Below are 24,151 nucleotides of genomic sequence, written 5' to 3' on the forward strand. Positions count from 1 at the left end.
GTGTGAAGATACATCAAATGCCTCCTAGGCCTCATTCCTGTCTCCTAGCTCTTATTCCTTTCTCCTTGACCTCATTCCTGTCTCCTAGCCCTTATTCCTCTCTCCTTTACCTCATTCATAGATCCTAGCCTTCATCCCTGTCTCTTGGCCCTCATCCCTGTTTCCTAGACCTCGTCACTGTCTCCTTGACCCCATTCCTGTCTGCTAGACCTCATTCATATCTCCTAGCTCTCATCCCTGTTTCCGTGCCCTCATGCCTGTCTCCTATCCCTTATCCCTATTTTCTAGACCTCATTCCTGCCTCCTAGCCTTCATCCCTGTTTCCTAGACCTCATTCATATCTTCCTTGACCTCATCCCTGTCTCCGTGACCTCATCCCTGTCTCCTAGCCCTCATCATTGTCTTGTAGCCCTCATCCCTGTGTCCTGGACCTCATTCATGTCTCCTAGACGTCATCCCTGTCTTGAAGACCTCATCCCAGTCTCCTTGTCCTCACCTCATCCCTATCTCCTTTGTCCCACCACTCTCTTGAAGCCTTCACCATTCTGTCAAAGTACCACTGCAGTCCCTTAAACCACATTAGTGTCCCTACCTCCCCAACCCAGTGCCCCTTGTCCTCATCCACTGCTCCCAACCCCTAACCTCAGTCCCCTAGCCCACCTGTTTCCTTCAGTCCCCACCCTTGCCCCTATCCCCCAACCCCAGTCCCATAGCCCACCTGTTTCCCTCAGTCCCCACCCTTGCCCCTATCCCCCAACCCCAGTCCCCATAACCACCTGTTTCCCTCAGTCCCCACCCCTGCCCCTGTCCCCCAAACCCTGTCCCCTAGCCCACCTGTTTCCCTCAGTCCCCAAACCCACCTGTTTCCCTCAGTCCCCACCCTGCCCCAGGTGTGTATGCCAGGAACACCCAAAGAATATGTGTCATTGGAAACAAAGGCCATGGCGATAAGATATCTTTCTAGGACAGTGTGACTTGCCAGTTTGTTTGCTTGAAATCAGATCACAGAAATATTTATAAAATGGGAACATCAGGATGCTTGCTAGTATGCCAACATGTTGTGTATTTATGTCCAAGTTTCACTCTGAGAGTGGTTTACTTCTGTTTGAACAATAGTTTGAGATAGGAGGAAAGCAGAAAGTGATCCTGGACTATATGTTGTGGATCATTACATAATGGATGTGATTCCCTTGATTCCCAGTAGAAATTAGTTAGTGTGGTGTACTGTCCAATCTCCATGATGCTGAGAAAGCTGATTCACTGTACTGAAATGTTTTCAGTGATAGTAATTGCATTACAGTGTGCATTTTAGTTATGGACATCAAGTATTGTCCCTTCTTTAACAGCAGTATCTTTAATGGTTCATAACATAAATCTCATTTTGTTTCTGAAAGCCCTAGCCAAGATTAACTTGACATGCAATGATATAACTTTAGATCACTCACTCACTCACTCACTCACTCACTCACTCACTCACTCACTGTGAAGGGCCAAACTGTAGGCAACAAGAAAAGGACTGCTTGTGTGGCTGTGTTGGCGACTGATTGTGGGAGATAAAACATGTTTAATGTGAGTTGATATGCAATGATTTAGGCCCTTGCAGTGCAGACTGAAGCAGCATGTGGTAACCTAACTACAGCTGGATCAATCAATAAGCACCACCGAAATATGGGAGATTTACAAATTGCCTTGCAGGCTTTATCCTGCTTTAATCAGGACACTTATGAATAGGCATATTATGTGTGCTAAGTAGACAGATGAAACAGAATACATTTGACAACTGACAAACTGTAGATATTCATGATTAGTCATCAACTGAATTGTGGCAAATATGCAAGAGATTGAGATTTCATTTGGTTACTTGACAGGAGGCTTGTTAATATGTTGCAGTGTGGAATTGCTGAGACTGTCTAACAGGATCACGTATAAATATCTTTCCTGTTTTTTGTCAGGGTGATTTTTTACTGACAAAATTATCAGCGTAATCAATGATGACCGCTTTTATGAAGCAATTGAAATGTACTTTGGGAGGTTTGGAATAATTTGGCAGATTACTGCGCTTTAAGTACATCAAGCTTGCAGTATGTTGATTTCTAATGCTTGAGGAATATGAAAATGTGGATATGGAAGATTGAATATAAAGATACATTACACTCCCAACTTGCTGCACAGCATGACAGCAAATGATCAGATTCAGCACAAAAGTGTAGGAAAGTGGACAGCAATGGTAAATGGTAACCAGTGGTAACTGAAAGCAGCTTGAAACCGTTTTGATTTCCATATATTACAGAATCAGTAAATAAGATTGGATTGTTTGTTGTTTAGTGCCACACTCTGCAATATTCCAGCTTTATGGCTGTGGTTTGTAAGTAATTGAGTTTGGACCAGACGATCCTCTGATCAACATCATGAGCATTGTTTTGTGCAATTGGGAACTGATGACATTTGTCAATCAAATCAGTGAGTAAGAACACCTAATCCAGTTAGTCACCTTTTTTGAAAAGCATGGGTTGCTGAAAAAGAATAATAACCTGGATCTTCACAGGTCCTGTAAATGTGAAGTAATGAAGCTGGGAGTGTCAGTGCTTACTTTCTTCAGAATCTTGTAGTCTTCCATACAAAGAGATTTTTTTTGTCAGTTTTGTTATAATTTGTGCGTGGTTTTTACACACATTTTGGTATATAGTTCAGGCATGGAAGCAGTTTGGTGGTGTTGGTTCCTTATGCTGATTTCAGTTAGTGTGTCTGTGCGAAGAGCATATGGAACTTTGGAAGCAGTGTCTTTACCTGCACAGTGACCAAATCGAGATACATCCCTCTTTGCTGGTTATCGGTTTTTGTCTAACAATATAAGATGGTGACATATATATATGATATAGTCTGAGCCAGACAAACCTATGACATATGACATGAACAGCATACCACCTTTTCACAACCAATCAACCCAGACCACAGTAGTCTCTTCATAGACCTTAGGAGGACTGTTGGGAGGATCGGACATGTTTTGACCCAAATATGCTGGGCCTGAAAACCTGTTGGGGCAATGTCAGCAGTATCATATTGCCAGTGTGATACATTGTAAACAAGTAGTTTGCTTTCATACAAACAGTGTTTTACTGTTTACACCTTGTATTGAAAACTGAATCAGAATTATGTGAAGTAAGGGAGGGATGACAGACAACTGTTTGAACAAACTAGGCTATGCTGAGTTGCACCTGAACTGCTGTTCCATCAGCCATTTGTCACCCCTTTGTAGAAGTGTGAAATTAAAACCGTGTAACAACTTTTTCTCTGATGGATCAAAAAACGTCAGATTTCAGGTCCTGTAGGGTACAGAGGTTTCAGGATCATATGCCTTATGTACACTCATCCATATTTCGATTTATGTAATTGTTCATCGTTCTCATTTGATCCCAAACAGATGTGTCACCCTTGCCTAATGCATGTCAGTTAGCCTGTGCGTTTGGGAACAGGTGTTGACATACATCACATGTAATGAAATACTGTTCAAAACTACATCAGACTGAGCTTCCTCAGTCTCCAAGAGTAATAAGGGAAACAGTGCTTATTTCCTGAGATGTTTATCCGTATAGTATCACATATTTTACAACAGTTACACTCCTGTTTTCAGTCTCAGTTGTATTGTGCAATTGAGTGGGTGCGGCTTGTCTCTCAAAGCTGCATGTACCTTTTCAAATGAGTCAACATAGGTGTTTGCTATGTGAAACTGTCATATAAGTGTCAGTCAGGCAGGTCTCGGGTCTTTCATACACCTTGTATGCATTATCACAGTGACCTACTTTCAAAAATTTGACCTAGTTTACAAAATAAAGCTGTGGGTGAGTGCTGTTCGAGAGGAAAGTTACATAAGCGTAGTGTATATGGGGCAGGCTGTTACATCAGGACTGGGAGAGGGTGGAGGGGGAATACTTTAGCTGTAGAGGTATTCTGTGTCGTCAGTCATCTTCTATGTCACTCGTCCATAGTTCAAGTGTTTCATTTTTCAGAGGTCAAGCCTTTGTTAATGGCCTGATGTTATTTTGAGCACTAGTTATCTAATACGGTATCTGTGAAAGTGTTTTACACTGTGGTTACTAAATTAGTGGATTACTTTAATTCTCATTAATTTTGTAGTGTTTTTATTCCCCTCTGCATGTTATGTTGGGTAATATGGTCAACACCTTGTCCGTCTGTCCATCCGTCAACATTTTGTTTCCATCACAGAATTAAAAAACCATTTAATATTTTGATAATTGGTAGACATAACAAGCAGAACCCTAAGGTATTTAGAGATATTTGTCATTTTTATTATTTTCAGTTTTATTATTCAAACATTTTGGACTTATTCTCAAAAAGGGGTAGGTTTTCTTTCTGGAGCAGAACTCAAAAGCCGTTCAGTATTTTCCTGCACAACTTTAGGGATATATCAAACATAACCTAAAGTGGGGCCTTACATTGTTTACAGATTATTGCTCTGTATGTGTGCGTGCATGTGTGTGCGCGTGCGTGTGTGCATGAGTGAGTGATAGGGAGAGAGAGAAGCGCTATCTTTTCCGGAGCAGAAAAACGTTTAATATTACTTCACTAAACCAGGCACATAGATAGCTCTGCTGCTCTACTGGTGCCTTTTGGTAGTTTTGGAATTCTGAATAAAACAGTTTTGGCATTTCCATGCCAACACGTTTGACTTTGAAATTGGTGGTAGTACTGTAGCTGTCAGATGATTTGTTCTTATCAAATGTGTGGGAACCATCGGATATATCATCTTCTGATGACTCTCATTGTCCTTTTATGATTTCAAAGTGTTACACTTAATTCAGTATCATGTTGTCTTGTTGGTGTGAGAACAGTGAAATGAATGTTACTAGTGACATGTGACAGAATTCTACACCTGTGGCGTAATTGTCTTATTGTCATGAGTTATACGAAAGCCCAAGTCTAAGGGCTCCACTAGCTGACTCACAGAACAAGGTGTACTTCATCCTGTCAAATACTATGTTATTTTTATTTACAGACACTGAACCCAAAATGGCAAGAGGAATTTGTGTTTCGGGTAAGTCTGCTGTATATCGCACGTAATCTCTCTTTCATTTTCCTTTGCCTGAAGATGTTTGAGCAAATGAAACTTTTACTTAATTTTGTCTCATACTTTGAATTTGGTCTCATTTCTTTGCAAAGCCTCAAAACTCCTATATGCAACCATTTGCATCTTAGAACACCCTATCTCAATGCAGGCCATTGATGACACACCAGCCCTATGCAACCTGTCTCAATATTGCCTCATGTTGATGTTGTTGGACTTTTGAAGACAGGAATGAAGGATTTTTCCTCATTGGCTTAAGAAAGTAATATCTCAATCTGTTAAGATGCAGTCAATTACGAACATTAAATATTTATATAGATGTATCATTTCAGTATTGGGTGGCCGAGTAGATTCTGCAGAACTGCCTACAATACGCCTCATTTTCAGCCATTCGAACTGGCTTTCAACCCAATTTAATCTCAGTCTTCTAAATGTCATCTTTTGTCCTTCCTGTGTTGAATGTTTTATTGTGTACTACTTCAGGTTAACCCCCGAGACAATGTGGTTCTGCTGGAGGTGTTTGATTCCAACCGAGTGGTAAGTAGCCATGAAACCCAGAAACTTGCTGGTTACATTGCTACAGCTGTGCAAGGGAAACCAGCAACTGACTGGTTGCATTGCTGCAGCTGTAGTACTGAAACTGGCAACTGACTGGTTACATTCCTGTAGTAGGAGATGTCAGTGTTACATCAAAAACACTTAATGCTTTCATTACTGGCAGAACCATGTCTGTGATTCCTGTTTCTGTCCAAGACCTTCACTTGTTGGGAATTGTCGTGACTGTCATTCATGGTGTCTTTAAGCAAAACCCTTATATTAGAATATAAGATGAGCTTAGTGTTATAGTGTGGATATAAGAGTGATCAAAACTAGGTGAAAACATGCCTCCATGGTTTTCGTAGACATTGTAAAACCAGAAGAGGGGAAGGGATTTCCTGACCCTGATGATTTTACATTGTATACCAAAACAGCACAGAGGTATTTTTCCTGATTTATATACCGTTAATGATGGATAATTACAATGTAGATAATCTTTAATAGAGCTACCTAACAATAACTGAAATGCATGTAAAATCAATTTAATGACTGCAGCTCTAAATAGATAATTTAAGACTCACTTCCCTCCTCGGTCCGGTGGCCGTTAAATAGTGTCTGCCTACAAGTCTTAGAGTTGCAGTTCCAACCTTGCTAGGGAAAATATTGGCACTTTGAAGTTAATCTTGCACAATAGTTTTCAACTGATTTTAGACACTCATATATCATTTGAATGTTGATGTTGATAAAGAGATCAGAAAACAAGAGATGACCTAGTATCACATGAGCATTAATTAAGCACCACCCATTTTCATGCTATAAGATTGTGTTTAACACAGCATGCTGGTCATTCATGATATGGAAAACAAACACATGGTTATAATTTTGTTAACTGAATCATCTAAAGTGTCAATCCATCAACTACCAACGCTGCTGCTGCTTTCGGCTGTAATTTATTTACGGTCATATGGGGACAGGTAAAAACGTTATCAATAATCATGTCTAAAACTCTGGTCACACAGATAATGCTTGTGGTCCAACGTACACAAAGGTTTTAAAAAACGTTCACTGTTAAATCCTAAGCCAACAGTAATGGTGACATCGGTATTATGTGTATCCTTCCTTTGCACGGATAACTGCTGCAACTCTCCTCCTCATGCTGGAAATCAAACGCCGAATGCGCATCATTGGAATCTTCTGCCATTCCTCATGAAGAGCCTGGGCTAAGTCCTGTAGTTTTTGATCCCTTACTTGAACTTGATGCCCCAGATGGTCCCATAAATGCTCTTTTGGGTTGAGGTCAGGGCTTCTCGCAGACCAAGGTAATCTGTCAACTGCGTTGTTCTACAAGTATGCGATAACCGCTTTGGAACAATGGGACCTAGCATTATCGTCCATAAATCCTGGCCGACTGGCGAGGGGGTGGTTATCAAAATGTGGGACAACAGCAACTTCCAGTACTTCCTGTTGGTATCTCTGACCATTGAGTGTCCCTTGAAGGGTATTAAGATTCAGCTTAGTCATAGGAGATACACCCCCACACCATTACAGAGCCACCGCCAAAGGGTTCAGCTGCATGGATCATCTGTTGTTGATAAGCCTCATTATTCCTTCTCCAAACCCGCTAACAGCCATCAGTAACACGAAGAAGAAAGCGTCTTTCATCGGACCAATGGATCCTGCGCCATGTCCTCAGATTGTGGCTTTGCCGTTAATTTCACCGCTCCGAACGTTGAGCCTTGTGTCTATAAGTGAATAAGGGACATTTGATAGGACGACGTGCACAGAATCCAGTGGACCTGAGCCTCCTTCGGATGGTGCTGGTTGAGAGACTAACACCCAATGTCTATTGTTCCCAGACATCTTTGGCATTTGTCATGGGCCTGCATCTCATTATGCGAACTAGGGCATAGTCATCTCTGCCTACCTGATCGTAGATGATCATTTTAACCAATGGCCCCATGTTTGCTTACAAGGTGACTAATGACAGTGAGATTGATATTCAATCTGGAGCCAATGCTGCGACAGGATAAGCCAGCTTCATGCATACCAATAATCAGCCATCTGTTATTTTCAGAAAGCCTACGACTTGGCATGTACAAACAAGTTCAATTTCAGCACTGTTCACTTCTTGATGTGTTGATAAGGAAGCAATGAGAATACTTCTTTTCACCTTTATATCCCCCCAGCATGTAATGCAGGGAGATATAATTGACGCCTCGTCTGTCCGTCCGTCCTTAATCATTTTGTTTCCGGAGCATAACTCAGAAACCGTTCAATATTTATAGACCAAAGTTGATAGATATAGTAATCCCAGCCTATGGTTGTGCCTTTTGCTATTTATAGATTTTTGGCATTTATTTTTTTTTGTTTTTCCATGGAACATTTTGGTGTTAGTCTTATGGTGGGGTGGGCTTCGTTTCCTCCGGAGAACTCAAAAACCGTACAATATTTTTCTGCAAAACTCTAACCCTCAGTTTTATCAATCATGTTTCCGGGGCAGATGTATGAGGGGGAACCCATGTATATGAAATGATTTGATTTAAAGTGAATTTAGTAACAAGCAGGTGTTGGACTAGGTGCATTGTTATCCCCCAGGCATTACATCTAGTCGACTGTCTGTTCATCTGTCCGTAATCATTTTGTTTCCGGATAGATATAATAATGTCAACCTATAGTTTTACCTTTTGCTATTTTCAGAACTTTGGCATTTTTATTTTTTTCGTTTTTCCATGGAACATTTTGGTGTTAGTCCAGTGGTGGGGTGGGCTTTGTTTTCTCCAGAGAACTCAAAAACCATACAATATTTTTCTGCAAAACTTGGTAGATATCTGTGGCAGACTCCAAAGTGGTGCCTTTTGCTATGTACAGGTTTTTGTGATTTCTTATTTTCTGGGTTTCAATGGAAATATTTTGGATATAGTCTCAAAATGGAGGGATGTGCTTCGTTTCCGGGGCAGAACTCATAAACTTCTTAATATTTGTCAGTGTTACTTGGTAGATATGTGTGGCAGACCCCAAAGTGGTGCCTTTAGATATTTACGTTTTTTATCTGATTTATTATTTTCTCCGTGTCTGTGGAAACGTTTGGGACTTAATCTCATAATAGAGGGATGGGCTTCGTTTCCGGAGCAGAGCTCAAAAACCGTTCAATATTTTTCTGCAAAACTTGGTAGATATATCAATCAGAAGTGGTGCCTTTTGCTATGTACAGGTTTTTGTGATTTATCATTTTCTTGGATTCCATGGAAATGTTTCGGACTTAATCTCATAATAGAGGGATGGGCTTCGTTTCCGGTGCAGAACTCAAAAACTGTTCAATATTTTTCTGCAAAACTTGGTAGATATATCTGTCTGAACCTATGGAGGTGCCTTTTGGTATTTACAGGTTTTTGTGATATATTATTTCCTTGGTTTCCATGGAATTGTTTCAGACATAGTCTCAAAGTGCGAGGTGTGTTTCGTTTCCGGAGCAGAACTTAGAAACTTCTTAATATCTGTTAGTAAAACTTTCTAGATATGTGTGGCAGACCCCAAAGTAGTACCTTTTGGTTTTTAAAGGTTTTTGTGATGTATTATTTTCTTGATTTCCATGGAAACGTTTCGGTCTTAGTCTCAAAATGGAGGGGTGGGCTTCGTTCCCAGAGCACAACTCGAAAATCATTTCATATCTTTCAACAGATCTTGGCAGATATATGAGCTAGATCTTGAAATTGTGACTTTGCTGGTTACAGATATATGGCACTTATAATTTTCATGAATTCTATGGAACCAATTCAAACTTAATAAAAAAAACAATGAGTAACTCTCAGATTATTTGTCCTTTCATACATGTGGGGGCCAGGGGGATATGTCATTTTCTGATGACTCTTGTTATACCCCTCAGTCGCTTGTACCATGACAGAACGTTAGCATGAAAAGCATGCATTTGAGTCAGCATGTGAATTTCATGCTAAGTGCATGTGTATTTAGATATAACTGGTTGACTTCTCTGTCTTGAACCCTTTTTGTTACCATCGACAATTAATTTTAGTGCAGTTATTCACTGTGCAAGCTGCATTTCCATGGGAAATTCAGTGCTGATTTAAGCTGCGTTGTTCCAGACAAGGGATGACTTCCTTGGTCTTGTGGAGATCCCACTCAGTCACACAGGCGTGGCTACAGAAAGGGCAGGACGCGATATTGGCATCAAGAGCTTCATGCTCCGACCTAGAAGGTAAGCCATGCATTGTCACACTGTCTAAGTTAATGGTGATATAGATTTTATGATACTTGCAATATCAAGATGTTAGTTTGGTCAGGAGGCTGATGAACCTCCCCCTCCCTCACCCTCAGTTTTATCAATCATGTTTCCTGGGCAGATGTATGAGGGGGAACCCATGTATATGAAATGATTTGATTTAAAGTGAATTTAGTAACAAGCAGGTGTTGGACTAGGTGCATTGTTATCCCCCAGGCATTACATCTAGTCGACTGTCTGTTCATCTGTCCGTAATCATTTTGTTTCCGGAGCATAACTCAGAAACCGTTCAATATTTTTAGACCAAACTTGATAGATATAATAATGTCAACCTATAGTTTTACCTTTTGCTATTTTCAGAGTTTTGGCATTTTTATTTTTTTCGTTTTTCCATGGAACATTTTGGTGTTAGTCCAGTGGTGGGGTGGGCTTCGTTTTCTCCAGAGAACTCAAAAACCGTACAATATTTTTCTGCAAAACTTGGTAGATATCTGTGGCAGACTCCAAAGTGGTGCCTTTTGCTATGTACAGGTTTTTGTGATTTCTTATTTTCTGGGTTTCAATGGAAATATTTTGGATATAGTCTCAAAATGGAGGGATGTGCTTCGTTTCCGGGGCAGAACTCATAAACTTCTTAATATCTGTCAGTAAAATTTGGTAGATATGTGTGGCAGACCCCAAAGTGGTGCCTTTTGCTATTTACAGGTTTTTATGATGTTTTATTTTCTCGGTTCCATGAACATGTTGCTCACTTCGTTTTAGGAGCACAGCTTGAAAACCATTTCATATCTTTCAACAGATCTTGGCAGATAAATGGGACAGATCTTGAAATTGTGACTTTTTCTGATTACAGATATATGGCTTCTATAATTTTCATGAATTCCATGGAAACAATTCAGACTTGGTCTAAAAACACAATAAGCAACTGTCGAATGGTTTGTCCTTTCAAATATGTAGGGGCCATGGGGATATGTCATCTTCTGATGACTCTTGGTTTTACATCTGAGAAAGGAATGAGTGAGACTGGTAACATTATGAAATGAATAATTTTCAGGCTATGTGCATTTTGTTTTGAGAAAATAACAGTGAGGAGATTAGGTGTATTATTTCCTGAGTGAAGAATAGTATTGAGTCAGGTAGCATCGTGTATGACCTTGATCTAGCTAGTTGTACTGCTTGCAGTATCCGCTCCCGAGTGAGAGGGCACCTGATATTGTACTTGGCGTATGTTGCCACCGAAGGTGACACCAATGCTGATGATGAGGCGTCTGGGCAAACCACCAACGAGGTAAGTGTAAGTTCCTTCCTTTGACCATATTTCACTACAAATAAAAACTCAAACAGCAGGATTTTAAGTGTGATTGAGTGTCTGATGTTTTAAGAAAAAGTTGTTCAGAGTACAGTTGACTATTTGTTTTGACTCTTGTGATTGAAATGTGGCCATTATGTTATCCAAATGTGTCCTCATCAACTGTATGCTGTGTATTTGCAAGTTGCTGCACACTTTCTCAGCTGGGTTTGTTCCTAAATAAACAAGAATTCATTTTACCAGACACTTGGGGAGAAACAAGCATGGCTCTATTTCTAATTGAATATATGAAAGGCATTTCTTGCACAGCCTGGCTGGGAGCTGGTGGACATGGAGACAGCAATCAATGAGGCAGGGGCATCAGGCCCCACTACCGTGGGTGCCACAGCATCTGCCCATGGGGAGAACCTAGAGCCCTTGCCCCCAGGCTGGGAGGAGAGGAGGGACCCCCAGGGCAGGAAGTACTACATCAATCACAATGACAGGACCACGCACTGGGAAAGACCGTCACCAAGGTAATACAATATGTATACAGAGACATTAAATATGTTAAGTGTCAACACCAGTGTGATAGGGTTGTATTTAATTAATAAACAATATTCAAACATGCAGTGTGACACCAGACACAGGTGATGTGGTGTGACAAGGAAGTATAACGCTTTGGTGCTTTTTGTTGTTCAGGGGACATTTTCTTTAGTCCTTAGAACATTCCAAGGACGTTTTCTTCAGAATAGACATGCATGTGATAATGTGATACACACCTTTAAGTACTAGTGCACTCAATAACCTTTCAGTCTAAGGTAAAACACTTTGTCTGTCTCTGTTTGTCAGGGGATCTGCTACTCATTAGTTTGAATCCCAGATTGACCGCAGGTTTGTTAGTGCTGAGCCTTTGCATGTTGGTTTCATATAACAGTGAACCTCTACAATCTGCATCTCACTGGCTTTCCTCAGGCATGAAGCAGAGCGGTGTGGTAGTCTTGTGGTAAAAACATTCACTTGTCATGCCAAAAATGTAGGCCCTGTTTCACAAAGCTCATGGAAGTCTAAGATCTCGTAACTTTTCTCGTAACATTTGTACTTCGAATATGTTACAGTATGGTAGGTACGAATGCTACAGGAGAGGTTAAGAGATCTTAAACTGACAAGAGCTTTGTGAAATGGGGCTTGATTCCCCACATGGATAGAATGCGTGAAGCACATGTCTGGTGTTCCTCGCTGAGATATTGTTGGAATATTGCAAAAACTAGGTCAAAATTATCCCGTATTAAGCACCATTCACAGAGACATTAAATCCAAGTCTCTGAGTGCACAGTGCATATGAGCACACATAGGCAAAGCTCGTATGGCAATATGTCAAGTAAATGTCATGGTAAGCAGCAGGAATCACACGGTTGTATGTATCACTTCTACTACAGTTCTGATAATGGGAATTTCAGCAGCTCAAGCCTGCCGACAGGATGGTCCGAGAGGATGGATGCCAATGGCAGGACCTACTACGTGAATCACACCTCACGCTCTTCACAGTGGCAGCGCCCAACCAAGTGAGTCCGGGGGTATACCACACCTGTCCGTAGTGACAGTTCACGCTGAATCAAATACACAGCATATGATTACAACAACAATACTTTCGTACACATTCAGATAGAATTTATGAGGAAACATTATTGGAATATATGTTTTCTAGTTGGGATTAGCTGTAGGTATGAGGATGTGATGAGCCTAGCTGTACTCCATTCTGTTGCTAGTACTTGGTATATAGGTTGTAGTGACTGCTGTCTTGTATTGCAGCACTATCACTGAGGTGTCTGAACAGGAGATGAATCGTCAGCGCAGCATGGAGGCAGCTCAGCTCTACCTGCAGCGACGTCACATCAGTCAGGACGACACCATCAGTGTCCACTCCAACAGCGATGAGACGGAAACCACAAGCACAAGCACAGAAAGGGTAAGTTACACACTACAAGCAGGGATGTTAAGGCTCTTGCAGACACATCCTGGAAGTCAGGTATGTGTTGGGGAGGGACTGACACAGATAAGATACAGGTGAACATGTATGTGTGCAGATGTTAGAGCCCTTGAATGTGGATGCTAGTTGTCAGGTGTGTGTGAGGGAGGGACTGACAAAGGCAAGATACAGGTGAACATGTATGTGTGCAGATGTAAGAGCCCTTGAATGTGGATGCTAGTTGTCAGGTGTGTGTTAGGGAGGGACTGACAAAGGTAAGATACAGGTGAACATGTATGTGTGCAGATGTAAGAGCCCTTGAATGTGGATGCTGGTTGTCAGGTGTGTGTTGGGGAGGCTATGATGAAGATATGATACAGGTGAACAGTATGTATAACTTTTATTCAGTAGGAATGCCACAGGCCCATGTACAATGTACGATACAATATTTTAAGACGATTGGTGTGCACAATAACTAAAACAATTTTGTATTCATTTACAATAATAGTGTGTTGCGTCGCATAAAAGTTATACATACTACTGGTGAACAGTGGATACAGGTGAACATGTACGTGTTCAGATGTTAAAGCCCATGAATATGAATGCTGGTTGTCAGGTGTGTGTTGGGGAGGGACTGACAAAGGTAAGATACAGGTGAACATGTACGTGTTCAGATGTTAAAGCCCATGAATATGAATGCTGGTTGTCAGGTGTGTGTTGGGGAGGGACTGACAAAGGTAAGATACAGGTGAACATGTACGTGTTCAGATGTTAAAGCCCATGAATATGAATGCTGGTTGTCAGGTGTGTGTTGGAGAGGGACTGACAAAGGTAAGATACAGGTGAACATGTACGTGTTCAGATGTTAAAGCCCATGAATATGAATGCTGGTTGTCAGGTGTGTGTTGGAGAGGGACTGACAAAGGTAAGATACAGGTGAACATGTACGTGTTCAGATGTTAAAGCCCATGAATATGAATGCTGGTTGTCAGGTGTGTGTTGGAGAGGGACTGACAAAGGTAAGATACAGGTGAACATGTACGTGTTCAGATGCTAAAGTCCATGAATATGAATGCTGGTTGTCAGGTGTGTGTTGGGGAGGGACTGACAAAGGTAAGATACAGGTGAACATGTACGTGTTCAGATGTTAAAGTCCATGAATATGAATGCTGGTTGTCAGGTGTGTGTTGGAGAGGGACTGACAAAGGTAAGATACAGGTGAACATGTACGTGTTCAGATGTTAAAGTCCATGAATATGAATGCTGGTTGTCAGGTGTGTGTTGGAGAGGGACTGACAAAGGTAAGATACAGGTGAACATGTACGTGTTCAGATGTTAAAGTCCATGAATATGAATGCTGGTTGTCAGGTGTGTGTTGGAGAGGGACTGACAAAGGTAAGATACAGGTGAACATGTACGTGTTCAGATGTTAAAGCCCATGAATATGAATGCTGGTTGTCAGGTGTGTGTTGGAGAGGGACTGACAAAGGTAAGATACAGGTGAACATGTACGTGTTCAGATGTTAAAGTCCATGAATATGAATGCTGGTTGTCAGGTGTGTGTTGGAGAGGGACTGACAAAGGTAAGATACAGGTGAACATGTACGTGTTCAGATGTTAAAGCCCATGAATATGAATGCTGGTTGTCAGGTGTGTGTTGGAGAGGGACTGACAAAGGTAAGATACAGGTGAACATGTACGTGTTCAGATGTTAAAGTCCATGAATATGAATGCTGGTTGTCAGGTGTGTGTTGGAGAGGGACTGACAAAGGTAAGATACAGGTGAACATGTACGTGTTCAGATGTTAAAGCCCATGAATATGAATGCTGGTTGTCAGGTGTGTGTTGGAGAGGGACTGACAAAGGTAAGATACAGGTGAACATGTACGTGTTCAGATGTTAAAGCCCATGAATATGAATGCTGGTTGTCAGGTGTGTGTTGGAGAGGGACTGACAAAGGTAAGATACAGGTGAACATGTACGTGTTCAGATGTTAAAGCCCATGAATATGAATGCTGGTTGTCAGGTGTGTGTTGGAGAGGGACTGACAAAGGTAAGATACAGGTGAACATGTACGTGTTCAGATGTTAAAGCCCATGAATATGAATGCTGGTTGTCAGGTGTGTGTTGGAGAGGGACTGACAAAGGTAAGATACAGGTGAACATGTACGTGTTCAGATGTTAAAGTCCATGAATATGAATGCTGGTTGTCAGGTGTGTGTTGGAGAGGGACTGACAAAGGTAAGATACAGGTGAACATGTACGTGTTCAGATGTTAAAGCCCATGAATATGAATGCTGGTTGTCAGGTGTGTGTTGGAGAGGGACTGACAAAGGTAAGATACAGGTGAACATGTACGTGTTCAGATGTTAAAGCCCATGAATATGAATGCTGGTTGTCAGGTGTGTGTTGGAGAGGGACTGACAAAGGTAAGATACAGGTGAACATGTACGTGTTCAGATGTTAAAGCCCATGAATATGAATGCTGGTTGTCAGGTGTGTGTTGGAGAGGGACTGACAAAGGTAAGATACAGGTGAACATGTACGTGTTCAGATGTTAAAGTCCATGAATATGAATGCTGGTTGTCAGGTGTGTGTTGGAGAGGGACTGACAAAGGTAAGATACAGGTGAACATGTACGTGTTCAGATGTTAAAGTCCATGAATATGAATGCTGGTTGTCAGGTGTGTGTTGGAGAGGGACTGACAAAGGTAAGATACAGGTGAACATGTACGTGTTCAGATGTTAAAGTCCATGAATATGAATGCTGGTTGTCAGGTGTGTGTTGGAGAGGGACTGACAAAGGTAAGATACAGGTGAACATGTACGTGTTCAGATGTTAAAGTCCATGAATATGAATGCTGGTTGTCAGGTGTGTGTTGGAGAGGGACTGACAAAGATGGAATACTGAATGGCTATAATGAAAGGTGGATCTGTATTACTGGTAGATAAATGGGTGTTGCCATTTAAACCTCACACATACTGGTACCTGTTGTAAATATATCATTTCTCTCTGTTTCAGACTCCACCATTCTCTCCTTCATCAGTAAGTATAATTTGGTATCCCAGATGTTGAAGTTGTGTGTAAATATGTATGTAGGAAGGAAACCACTCAGTCTGATTGAACATACGATTGCAGTGAGTGCAGGTATCACGATGTTAGCTGGTCATATTGTAGATACATATTAGCCACAACATACCTATTAGGTGCAAATCCTGTGTATTGTTGTCCAATCTGTTAAGGACATGGATGTTTGAAGTTTGCTTGACAGCAATTATTTTTCCTTATCCTGACCCATGCATATTATGCTTAAGTCCACCCTCTATAGTGGAACTCTTGAAAACCCTTGAAGTTCCCTTCTAATTGAAGCGGACGTACGGTACACTTGCCCGTCAGGAGCCTTTTTTCCACCATTATGGTCACATGATCAACCATGCTTGTCACACTCTTTTCCATCGCCCAACAAGGATGGTTGGATTCACACTTGGGTTCCGATATGGCGATAAGTTATATTCGGTCCTATAATCTAAAGTATCTCAGTTTTTAACTTAACTTACCATAACTCACATTCCGATACATCTGGACTCTAGGGAATATCTGCACTTCCTATTTAAGTTTTAACCATCAGCACTACCAGTGGATGGCTCTACCGTATGGAATATCTTTGGCCCCATGGCTATTTACCCGGGTCACCAAGCCAGTAGTCACCTATCTACATAGGTGGGGACTTTGCAGCACCTTTTACCTGGACAACCCATTCAATCTTCAGTTACACACGATTCAACTCGAGTCATCATGAGATTGTACATCTGGGACTGAGATGAGATTTTATCGCTAAAAATCAACGGCCTGGGCAACCAGACAGATAATTCCAAATCCCGGCATAATCTACAGTCCTCGGGCCACATGTTATACAGGATTTATCATTATGCCCAGTCAGAGCATTGAAAATTATCTCCAGTACACTAAGACAAGGAGACGTTGTTGCAAGCGCCTAGTCAACACAAAATCTACTGAGACACCGATGGAAGTATCCTTTGACAATGTCTCAGTATGCATGAGAGCAGATATACTGAGGGCCGACAAAGCAGCAGGACAGGCTTCCACAAGCCTCCAATCCACACACAGTAAAAGCCTTGGCTTGATGCAGGAACTTCTCGTTATCAACTATAATGGAGGGCTGCTTTTTGAAATCGAATATGGTGTTTGCCATCAACTACCTACAGGAAATCGGCGCGGAGGATGTTGTTGGCATTTACCAGTTTGTGCCACATGCTGTTGCACAACTAATGGTTTCGCAAAGGTGGTGACTTTCACTCACCCTTTTATCATGTGACTTGAGACCAAGACGCTCCACGGAATATAATGGTTGAGAATTGAACAGGCTAGCATGAGTGATTATGACCCTATACTCGTAATGAAGGTACTTGCAGGTACTGAAGGTAAATGAAGAAGGGTCATGACTGGTCCTGTTTGGAAATCTTGACATACAGTTGCATTAGACTCTAGCAGGACACTAGCGTATCTATATGTCATCATGTTCCAGTCATTGAAAGAGAAAACAATTTCAACTGAATGTGATCCTCTATCACACAGATGAATATTGGAAGAACCGGACTGAACTATCTCCATTATAATTCCTGAAAGGAAGTACTGGACGTACTTATATGGCAGTCAAGAGAATCCAGCATGGCCTGACCCACCGCTTTTTCCGCTGGATTCTGCAAGAATAATAAGCATGGGTCTGGATAAAGAAAAATATGTACCTTTCTGAATGAACTTTTCTTGTGTCTGGCTTATGAGATTTGGAGAGAGTTGCAAGCATGACTGGTCATGTGACTATAATGGTGGGAAAGGGAGGCTCCTGATGGGTGAGTGTATTGTATGTCCGCTTCAGTTAAAAGAGAACTTCAAGGGATTTCAAGAGTTCCACTCCCTTTGCATAGAGGGAGGAGATAAGCATTATATGCATGAGTCAAGATAATATCATATTTCTGAAAATGGCAGGTAAATGTAAGTATGTTGTTCAAAGTGACAAACATAATGCATTCATTATCCTGACTCTTACTGCTGTTCTGTTGACAGAGTCAACACCGGGCGCTGGTGCACAGGCCACTTGATGGGGATGAGGAGCCACTTCCAGCTGGATGGGCAATGGGCATGGCACCCAATGGCCGCAAGTTCTTTATAGATCACAACACACAAATAACAACATGGGTATGCTATCAGAATCATTCTGTAATCTCAGTTTGTGCTGTTTGCCTGTACTGAGTAAATTTTGTTGGTGTTAACAAGAGGTCCTTTTCTCTCTGGACAGAGAGAGGGACGAGAGTGAAACATGCTCATATGGACAACATAGTTAAAACTGGTTTGTTGGTAACTATTATTTTCTTGTGGCTGAACTGTTGTCACTGTTATGTTATTCCCTCCAGGATGATCCCCGCCGCTCAAGACCAAGCTCCATGCCAAACCTGGATACACCCAGTGGCATCTGGAGGCCATCCTCAAATGAAGACCTTCTAAAAAATCTGGGGCCTTTGCCGGTAAGTACATTGTCTAAGTTCATTAGGCCACCTTGACACTGTGTCTTTTTCTAACATGAATCTACCTCGTCTCTTTGCATGAGATATTGCACTGGCCTTTTTTCTTATCACATTTTTTTTCAACTGTTTTGGTTGAATTGGCATTTTTGATGACTTGTTTCGATAAGTGCATACTGAAAGTTATCAGACTCTGTAAAGTTGTGTTTTACATTGCATGTGACCTTTACTTGGATTTCTAATATAAACAACCTTGACCAGCTATCAAGTGCTTGGATTTTTATTCAAGAGAGACGACTCTGTTGATCCTATTTCATTAGTTTGTTATGAGTTACCCCCTTTGTTTACTTGCTAACAGATGATATTTTCAGTGATCATCAGTATGGATGATTTAGAGAAGAGGAAGTTGATTTTAGAGTATCATAACAAGGACACCAGCTAAAGTGATTGCAAGTAGAACAGGCATCCCTTTGTCCACAGACTGTTTCCAAATACAATGAAATTATGGACCAAACAAACTGAAAAACCTTTGTATCAGCGCCCAAAGTACAGTCCAAAATTTAAGGTGTGGGGTGGCATATCTGTGTTTGGGGCAACACCCCACTGTGTATTTGAAGGGAATATGAACAGTGAGCGGTACACAGATATTCTTGAGGGACATATACTTCCATGTGCTCACATGTTCTATGGAAATGTTTTGGTTTTCCACGCAGGACAACAAGCCAAAACATCATTCAGAGCATTCACAGGCCTGGTTTCAAACCCAAAATTTGACATTATTAGTTTGACCAATCTATAGCCCTGACCTAAATCCAGCAGAAAATGTGTGGCATTTTAAGAAGGAAATTGTCAATAAGAAACATCTGACAAATATTGCTGAAATGAAAGAAGAGGTGGTCCAATCTTTGGACAGCATGGACTACATCTTTCTAACTACTTTGATCAGTAGTATGCCTCGACACATTGAAGAGTGCATTGCTGCCCATGGTGACTTGACATAATACTATCTGTTACCCTATCTTTGAATCTGGAGTTATGTTCTGCTAGTATTCACATTTAATGTGAGTCCTGAGAGAAAAACATAAATAAATTACAACCCTTAATTTCTCAATAATTTCTGGTCATACTATACCAATGGTCGTTTTATGTTTATGGTTTGGCATACCTGAAGGGTTGTACTTGCTTGTTGCAGGCTGGCTGGGAAGAGAGAACACACACAGATGGGAGAGTGTTTTACATTGACCACAGTAAGTATGAGGGTTCCACTGTGACTGTGAACCATATTCAGTAGTAGTCCGCACCTTTTCCAGGCCTCAGGAGTCTGGCGTCAATAGATGAATAAATATGTAACAATGAATATAAATAGATGGTTTGACTTGATCCATATGTTAATAATTTTAAAAGAGTCGAAAACCGTACTTCATTGTTAAACCTGATCACACCTGTGATATCGATGCCGCTCTGTTCAGAGTTATGTGTCTGGTTCTCAGACCACAATGATGTGTCTTTTGCACAGACGACGGGGATGTGTCTGGTTTTCTGTGCACAATGATGTACCTTGTGCTCGGACTACAAGAATGTGTCTGATGGTCTGACCCAATGATATGTCTGGTCCTTTGACCTTAATGGTGTGCCAGGTGCTCTGATAGGTTCAGTGCTTGATTCTGAAACCTGTTGTGAGGTTAGAGGCGAATCTGTGTTGTACTGAAGTGAGTAGCTAGTGTAATCTTAACCCTAGGTCCAATTATCCAGTTCCTCTAACCCTGATTGATTGTCTTCAGATACCAGAGGAACACAGTGGGAAGATCCAAGGTTACAGAAGCTTGGTGGTCCTGTAAGTGCTGTTTTTTCAGATAAATATAACATGCCTGCACCGTGTATTTTATTTTCAGCATGCCTGCCTATATAGCCTTTTTACAGGTTTACTAATGATAGGATTTCGTTGCTAAGAATTGATATTGCATTATTTGTTGATAAATTAACTGCAACTGATGCTTGATGAATATGTGATGGGGTATGAAATGGTCAAAGGGGAGAGAATTTGATATTACATTGCAAAAGTCATCACCCTTACCATCGAATTTGTTAGAATTGATACCTTTACAATGACCAAGATTTTCATTTTTCAGGCTGTACCCTATTCCAGAGACTATAAGAGGAAGTATGACTACTTCAGGTCCAAGTTAAGAAAGCCAGTAAGAATAATTTTCTTGTGGAACAATATTTTTCAAAGCATCAAGATTTGAGAACAGTGAGATGTGATATATTTCTAATATATCAAGATTCCTTTGACCAATAAACATCCAGGTAACATCCAGGTTACAGTGGTCTTCAGCAAACTGTGTTTGTTGTGGCAGGAAACTTCCAGAATTGGGTGGTCGGACTGGCTCTCTTGGTTGGTCTTGATGTCAACCACTGGATTGTCTGGGAGTGAGTGAGTGAGTTAGTTTAGTTTTACCATGCACTCAGCAATATTCCAGCTATATGGCGGTGGTCTGTGAACAATTGAGTCTAAGCCAGGCAATCCAGTGATCAACAGCATGAGCATTGATCTGCACAACTGGGAACAGTTGATGTGTGTCAACAAAGTCAGCAAGCCTTACCACCCGATCCCGTTAGTCACCACTTACGACAGGCATAGTCGCCTTTTATGGCCAGCATGGGTTGCTGAAAACCTATTCTACCCTGGCCCTTCATGGGTCCTGGATTGTCTGGTGCAAAGATGATTATTTATACACTGTTGTTGCAAAGATGTAATACTGCTGCATGTAGTATTACGTAAGAAAAAGTCTGAAGAAGGTTATCATAGGTCTATGAGGTAGAATATCATTACTGTGTGCAAGTTTATTCATAACCAGTATGCAAGTCTTGATTAATATCTTCTTCAGTAATGCATACAAAATTGATAGACTTATTTTGGCTGGATGATCTTTCATGTTTAAATATCAAAAAACACTTGTTTTATTAAAACAATTTTTGTGCTTTTACTTTTTCAGAATAATGTACCAAATAAGATTGACATAAAAGTATCAAGGAGAAATGTGTTTGAAGATTCCTATAGAATAATCATGAGCGTGAAGAACACAGACAATCTGAAAACAAGATTATGGATTGAGTTTGATGGTGAGACTGGTCTGGATTACGGTGGTGTGGCAAGGGAATGGTTCTATCTACTCTCCAAGGAAATGTTCAACCCGTACTATGGTCTCTTTGAGTACTCAGCCACGTATGTATAGATTCCATTCACGCTTTCCACAACCACTGTTTGTGTTGTAATACCTATACACAATGCTGCTTTTTCTTCCAGTGGTAAATACTTTGATTAGATGTTGTTCAAGTCATTATTATTGACTGATGGAAGTGGGAAAAATGTACGGTATCCTCAGATCATATTTATCTTATCTCTTTTGAATTTCCTCTCTTGTAGAATTTGAGTGTCCCTTCCCTCAGTTTGTTTTATGCTTGTTTAAAGAATTCTGTTCCTCACATATAGTGCTATACCTTCCGACTCTCTTTTTATCCCCTCGGCATGTAATACAGGAGGATATAGTCGATGCCTCGGCTGTCCATCCATCCATCCATCCATCCATCCATCCGTCCGTAATCATTTTGTTTTAGGAGCATAACTCAGAAACTGTTCAATATTTTTAGACCAAACTTGATAGATATAATAATCTCAACCACAGAGTTTTGGCATTTTTTTTGTTTTTGTTTTTCCATGGAACATTTTGGTGTTAGTCTAATGGTGGGGTAGGCTTCATTTCCAGAGTAGAACTCAAAAACAGTTCAGTATTTTTCTGCAAAACTTGGTAGATATATCAATCAGAACCTAAAGTGGTGCTTTATGTGTGTAGATATGTGTGGCAGACCCCAAAGTGGTGGTGTTTGTCTGCAATACTTGCTAGATATATCAATCAGAACCTAAAGTGGTGCCTTTTGCTATTGCTGGTTTTTTTATTTATTATTTTCTTGGTTTCCATGGAAACGTTTCAGACATAGTCTCAAAAGTGAGAGGTGTGTTTTGTTTCTGGAGCAGAACTCAAAAACTTCTTAATATCTTTCAGTGTTACTTGGTAGATATGTGTGGCAGACCCTGAAGTGGTGCCTTTTGCGTTTTTCTGTACAGATTTTTGTGATTTATTATTTTCTCGGTTTCATGGAAATGTTTCGGACTTAGTCTCAAAATGGAGGGATGGGCTTCGTTTCCGGAGCACAACTCAATATTTTTCTGCAAAACTTGGTAGATACATCAGTCAGAACCTAAAATGATACCTTTTGGTATGTACAGGTTTTTGTGATTTCTTGTTTTCTCGGAGGGATGGGCTTCGTTTCCGGAGCACAACTCAAAAACCATTTTATATCTTATAGCAGATCTTGGCAGATATATGAGGCAGATCTTGAAATGGTGACTTTTGCTGATTACAGATATATGGCACTTATATTTTTCATGAATTCCATGGAAGCATTTCAAACTTAGTCTTAAAAAACATCAAGTAACTGTCAGATGATTCATCCTTTCAAACATGTGGGGGCCGGGGGGATATGTCATCTTCTGATGACTCTTGTTATTTTCTTCTGTAGTATGAATGTATGAAATAACTCAAAAACCCAGAAAGATATCAGGGCTACTTCAAGATGTACCAGCCTAAAAGGATCTAACCAGACCAGACACCAAGAATTCAGTCAGATGTATTGAACATCTAAAACATTCACCAGACTGTACCCTGGCTAGCTGAAGCTGTAGACTGACCATCAGAAATCTAGCCCAGCAGTCGAACAGGCTTTATTTCATACACTGTTTATAAACAAAGTTATTTTTGTGGTCTGTAGCATGTGATGGCTGAGCATGTTTATCTATCTGTGGTAGTATACCTGTCTGAAAAAATACACCTGACTGAGGGTACACCAAGCTGTTAGAATACATTGTGAAGGTATGCCTGACTGAGAGAGTACACTTGGCTGTGCGAATATATCTGTCAGTGAGAGTACACCAGACTGAGGGTACACCTGATTGTGAGGATGCACCTGTATGTTAGGGTATATCTGTCTGGGAGATTTCACCAGAATGAGGGTACACACTCTTGACTTGGAGAGTTCACCTCAGAATATATCTGTCTGTGAGAGTACACCAGTTTGTTAGGGTACACCTGACTATGAGGGTACAGCTGACTGTGAGAGAACACTTGACTGAGAATCCATCTTTGAGAGTACACCTGTTCATGAGAGTATGTCTGTGAGAGTACACCTGTCTGCAAGAGTACACCTGGCACAGGGTACACCTACCTCTGAGGATACACGAAACTGTGAGGGCATATCTGACTTTGGAGCTGTATATTTCAGGGACAACTACACGCTCCAGATCAACCCTCTTTCTGGAATGGCAAACGATGATCATCTATCATATTTTGAGTTCATTGGTCGGGTTGCTGGGATGGCAGTATTCCATGGGAAGCTACTTGATGGTAAGTACATTATTGGAAACCTCCTGGTGGTAGG

The 24,151-nt window shown here is 40.9% G+C and overlaps 1 protein-coding gene across 6 annotated transcripts in view; it reads left to right on the top strand.

Moving 5' to 3' along the window:
- LOC137277358 (E3 ubiquitin-protein ligase NEDD4-like) overlaps positions 1-24,151 on the top strand; it is a 77,654-nt gene that overhangs the window by 46,420 nt on the left and 7,083 nt on the right. For 3 of the 6 annotated variants that reach the window (XM_067809053.1, XM_067809055.1, XM_067809057.1), the window contains exons 4-18: positions 5,015-5,053; positions 5,567-5,620; positions 9,721-9,833; positions 11,040-11,145; positions 11,476-11,681; positions 12,606-12,710; positions 12,958-13,114; positions 16,137-16,160; positions 18,201-18,332; positions 18,548-18,658; positions 19,848-19,902; positions 20,437-20,489; positions 20,785-20,850; positions 21,652-21,881; positions 23,996-24,117. In XM_067809053.1, the coding sequence (XP_067665154.1) occupies positions 5,015-5,053; positions 5,567-5,620; positions 9,721-9,833; positions 11,040-11,145; positions 11,476-11,681; positions 12,606-12,710; positions 12,958-13,114; positions 16,137-16,160; positions 18,201-18,332; positions 18,548-18,658; positions 19,848-19,902; positions 20,437-20,489; positions 20,785-20,850; positions 21,652-21,881; positions 23,996-24,117 (1,573 nt within the window). Of the gene's footprint in view, positions 1-5,014; positions 5,054-5,566; positions 5,621-9,720; positions 9,834-11,039; positions 11,152-11,475; positions 11,682-12,605; positions 12,711-12,957; positions 13,115-16,136; positions 16,161-18,200; positions 18,333-18,547; positions 18,659-19,847; positions 19,903-20,436; positions 20,490-20,784; positions 20,851-21,651; positions 21,882-23,995; positions 24,118-24,151 lie in introns of all 6 variants that reach the window. The other 3 variants (XM_067809052.1, XM_067809054.1, XM_067809056.1) reach the window with 1 other exon arrangement.

Source organism: Haliotis asinina, chromosome 3 (assembly GCF_037392515.1).
Source record: "Haliotis asinina isolate JCU_RB_2024 chromosome 3, JCU_Hal_asi_v2, whole genome shotgun sequence".
Classification (NCBI taxonomy): Eukaryota; Metazoa; Mollusca; class Gastropoda; order Lepetellida; family Haliotidae; genus Haliotis; species Haliotis asinina.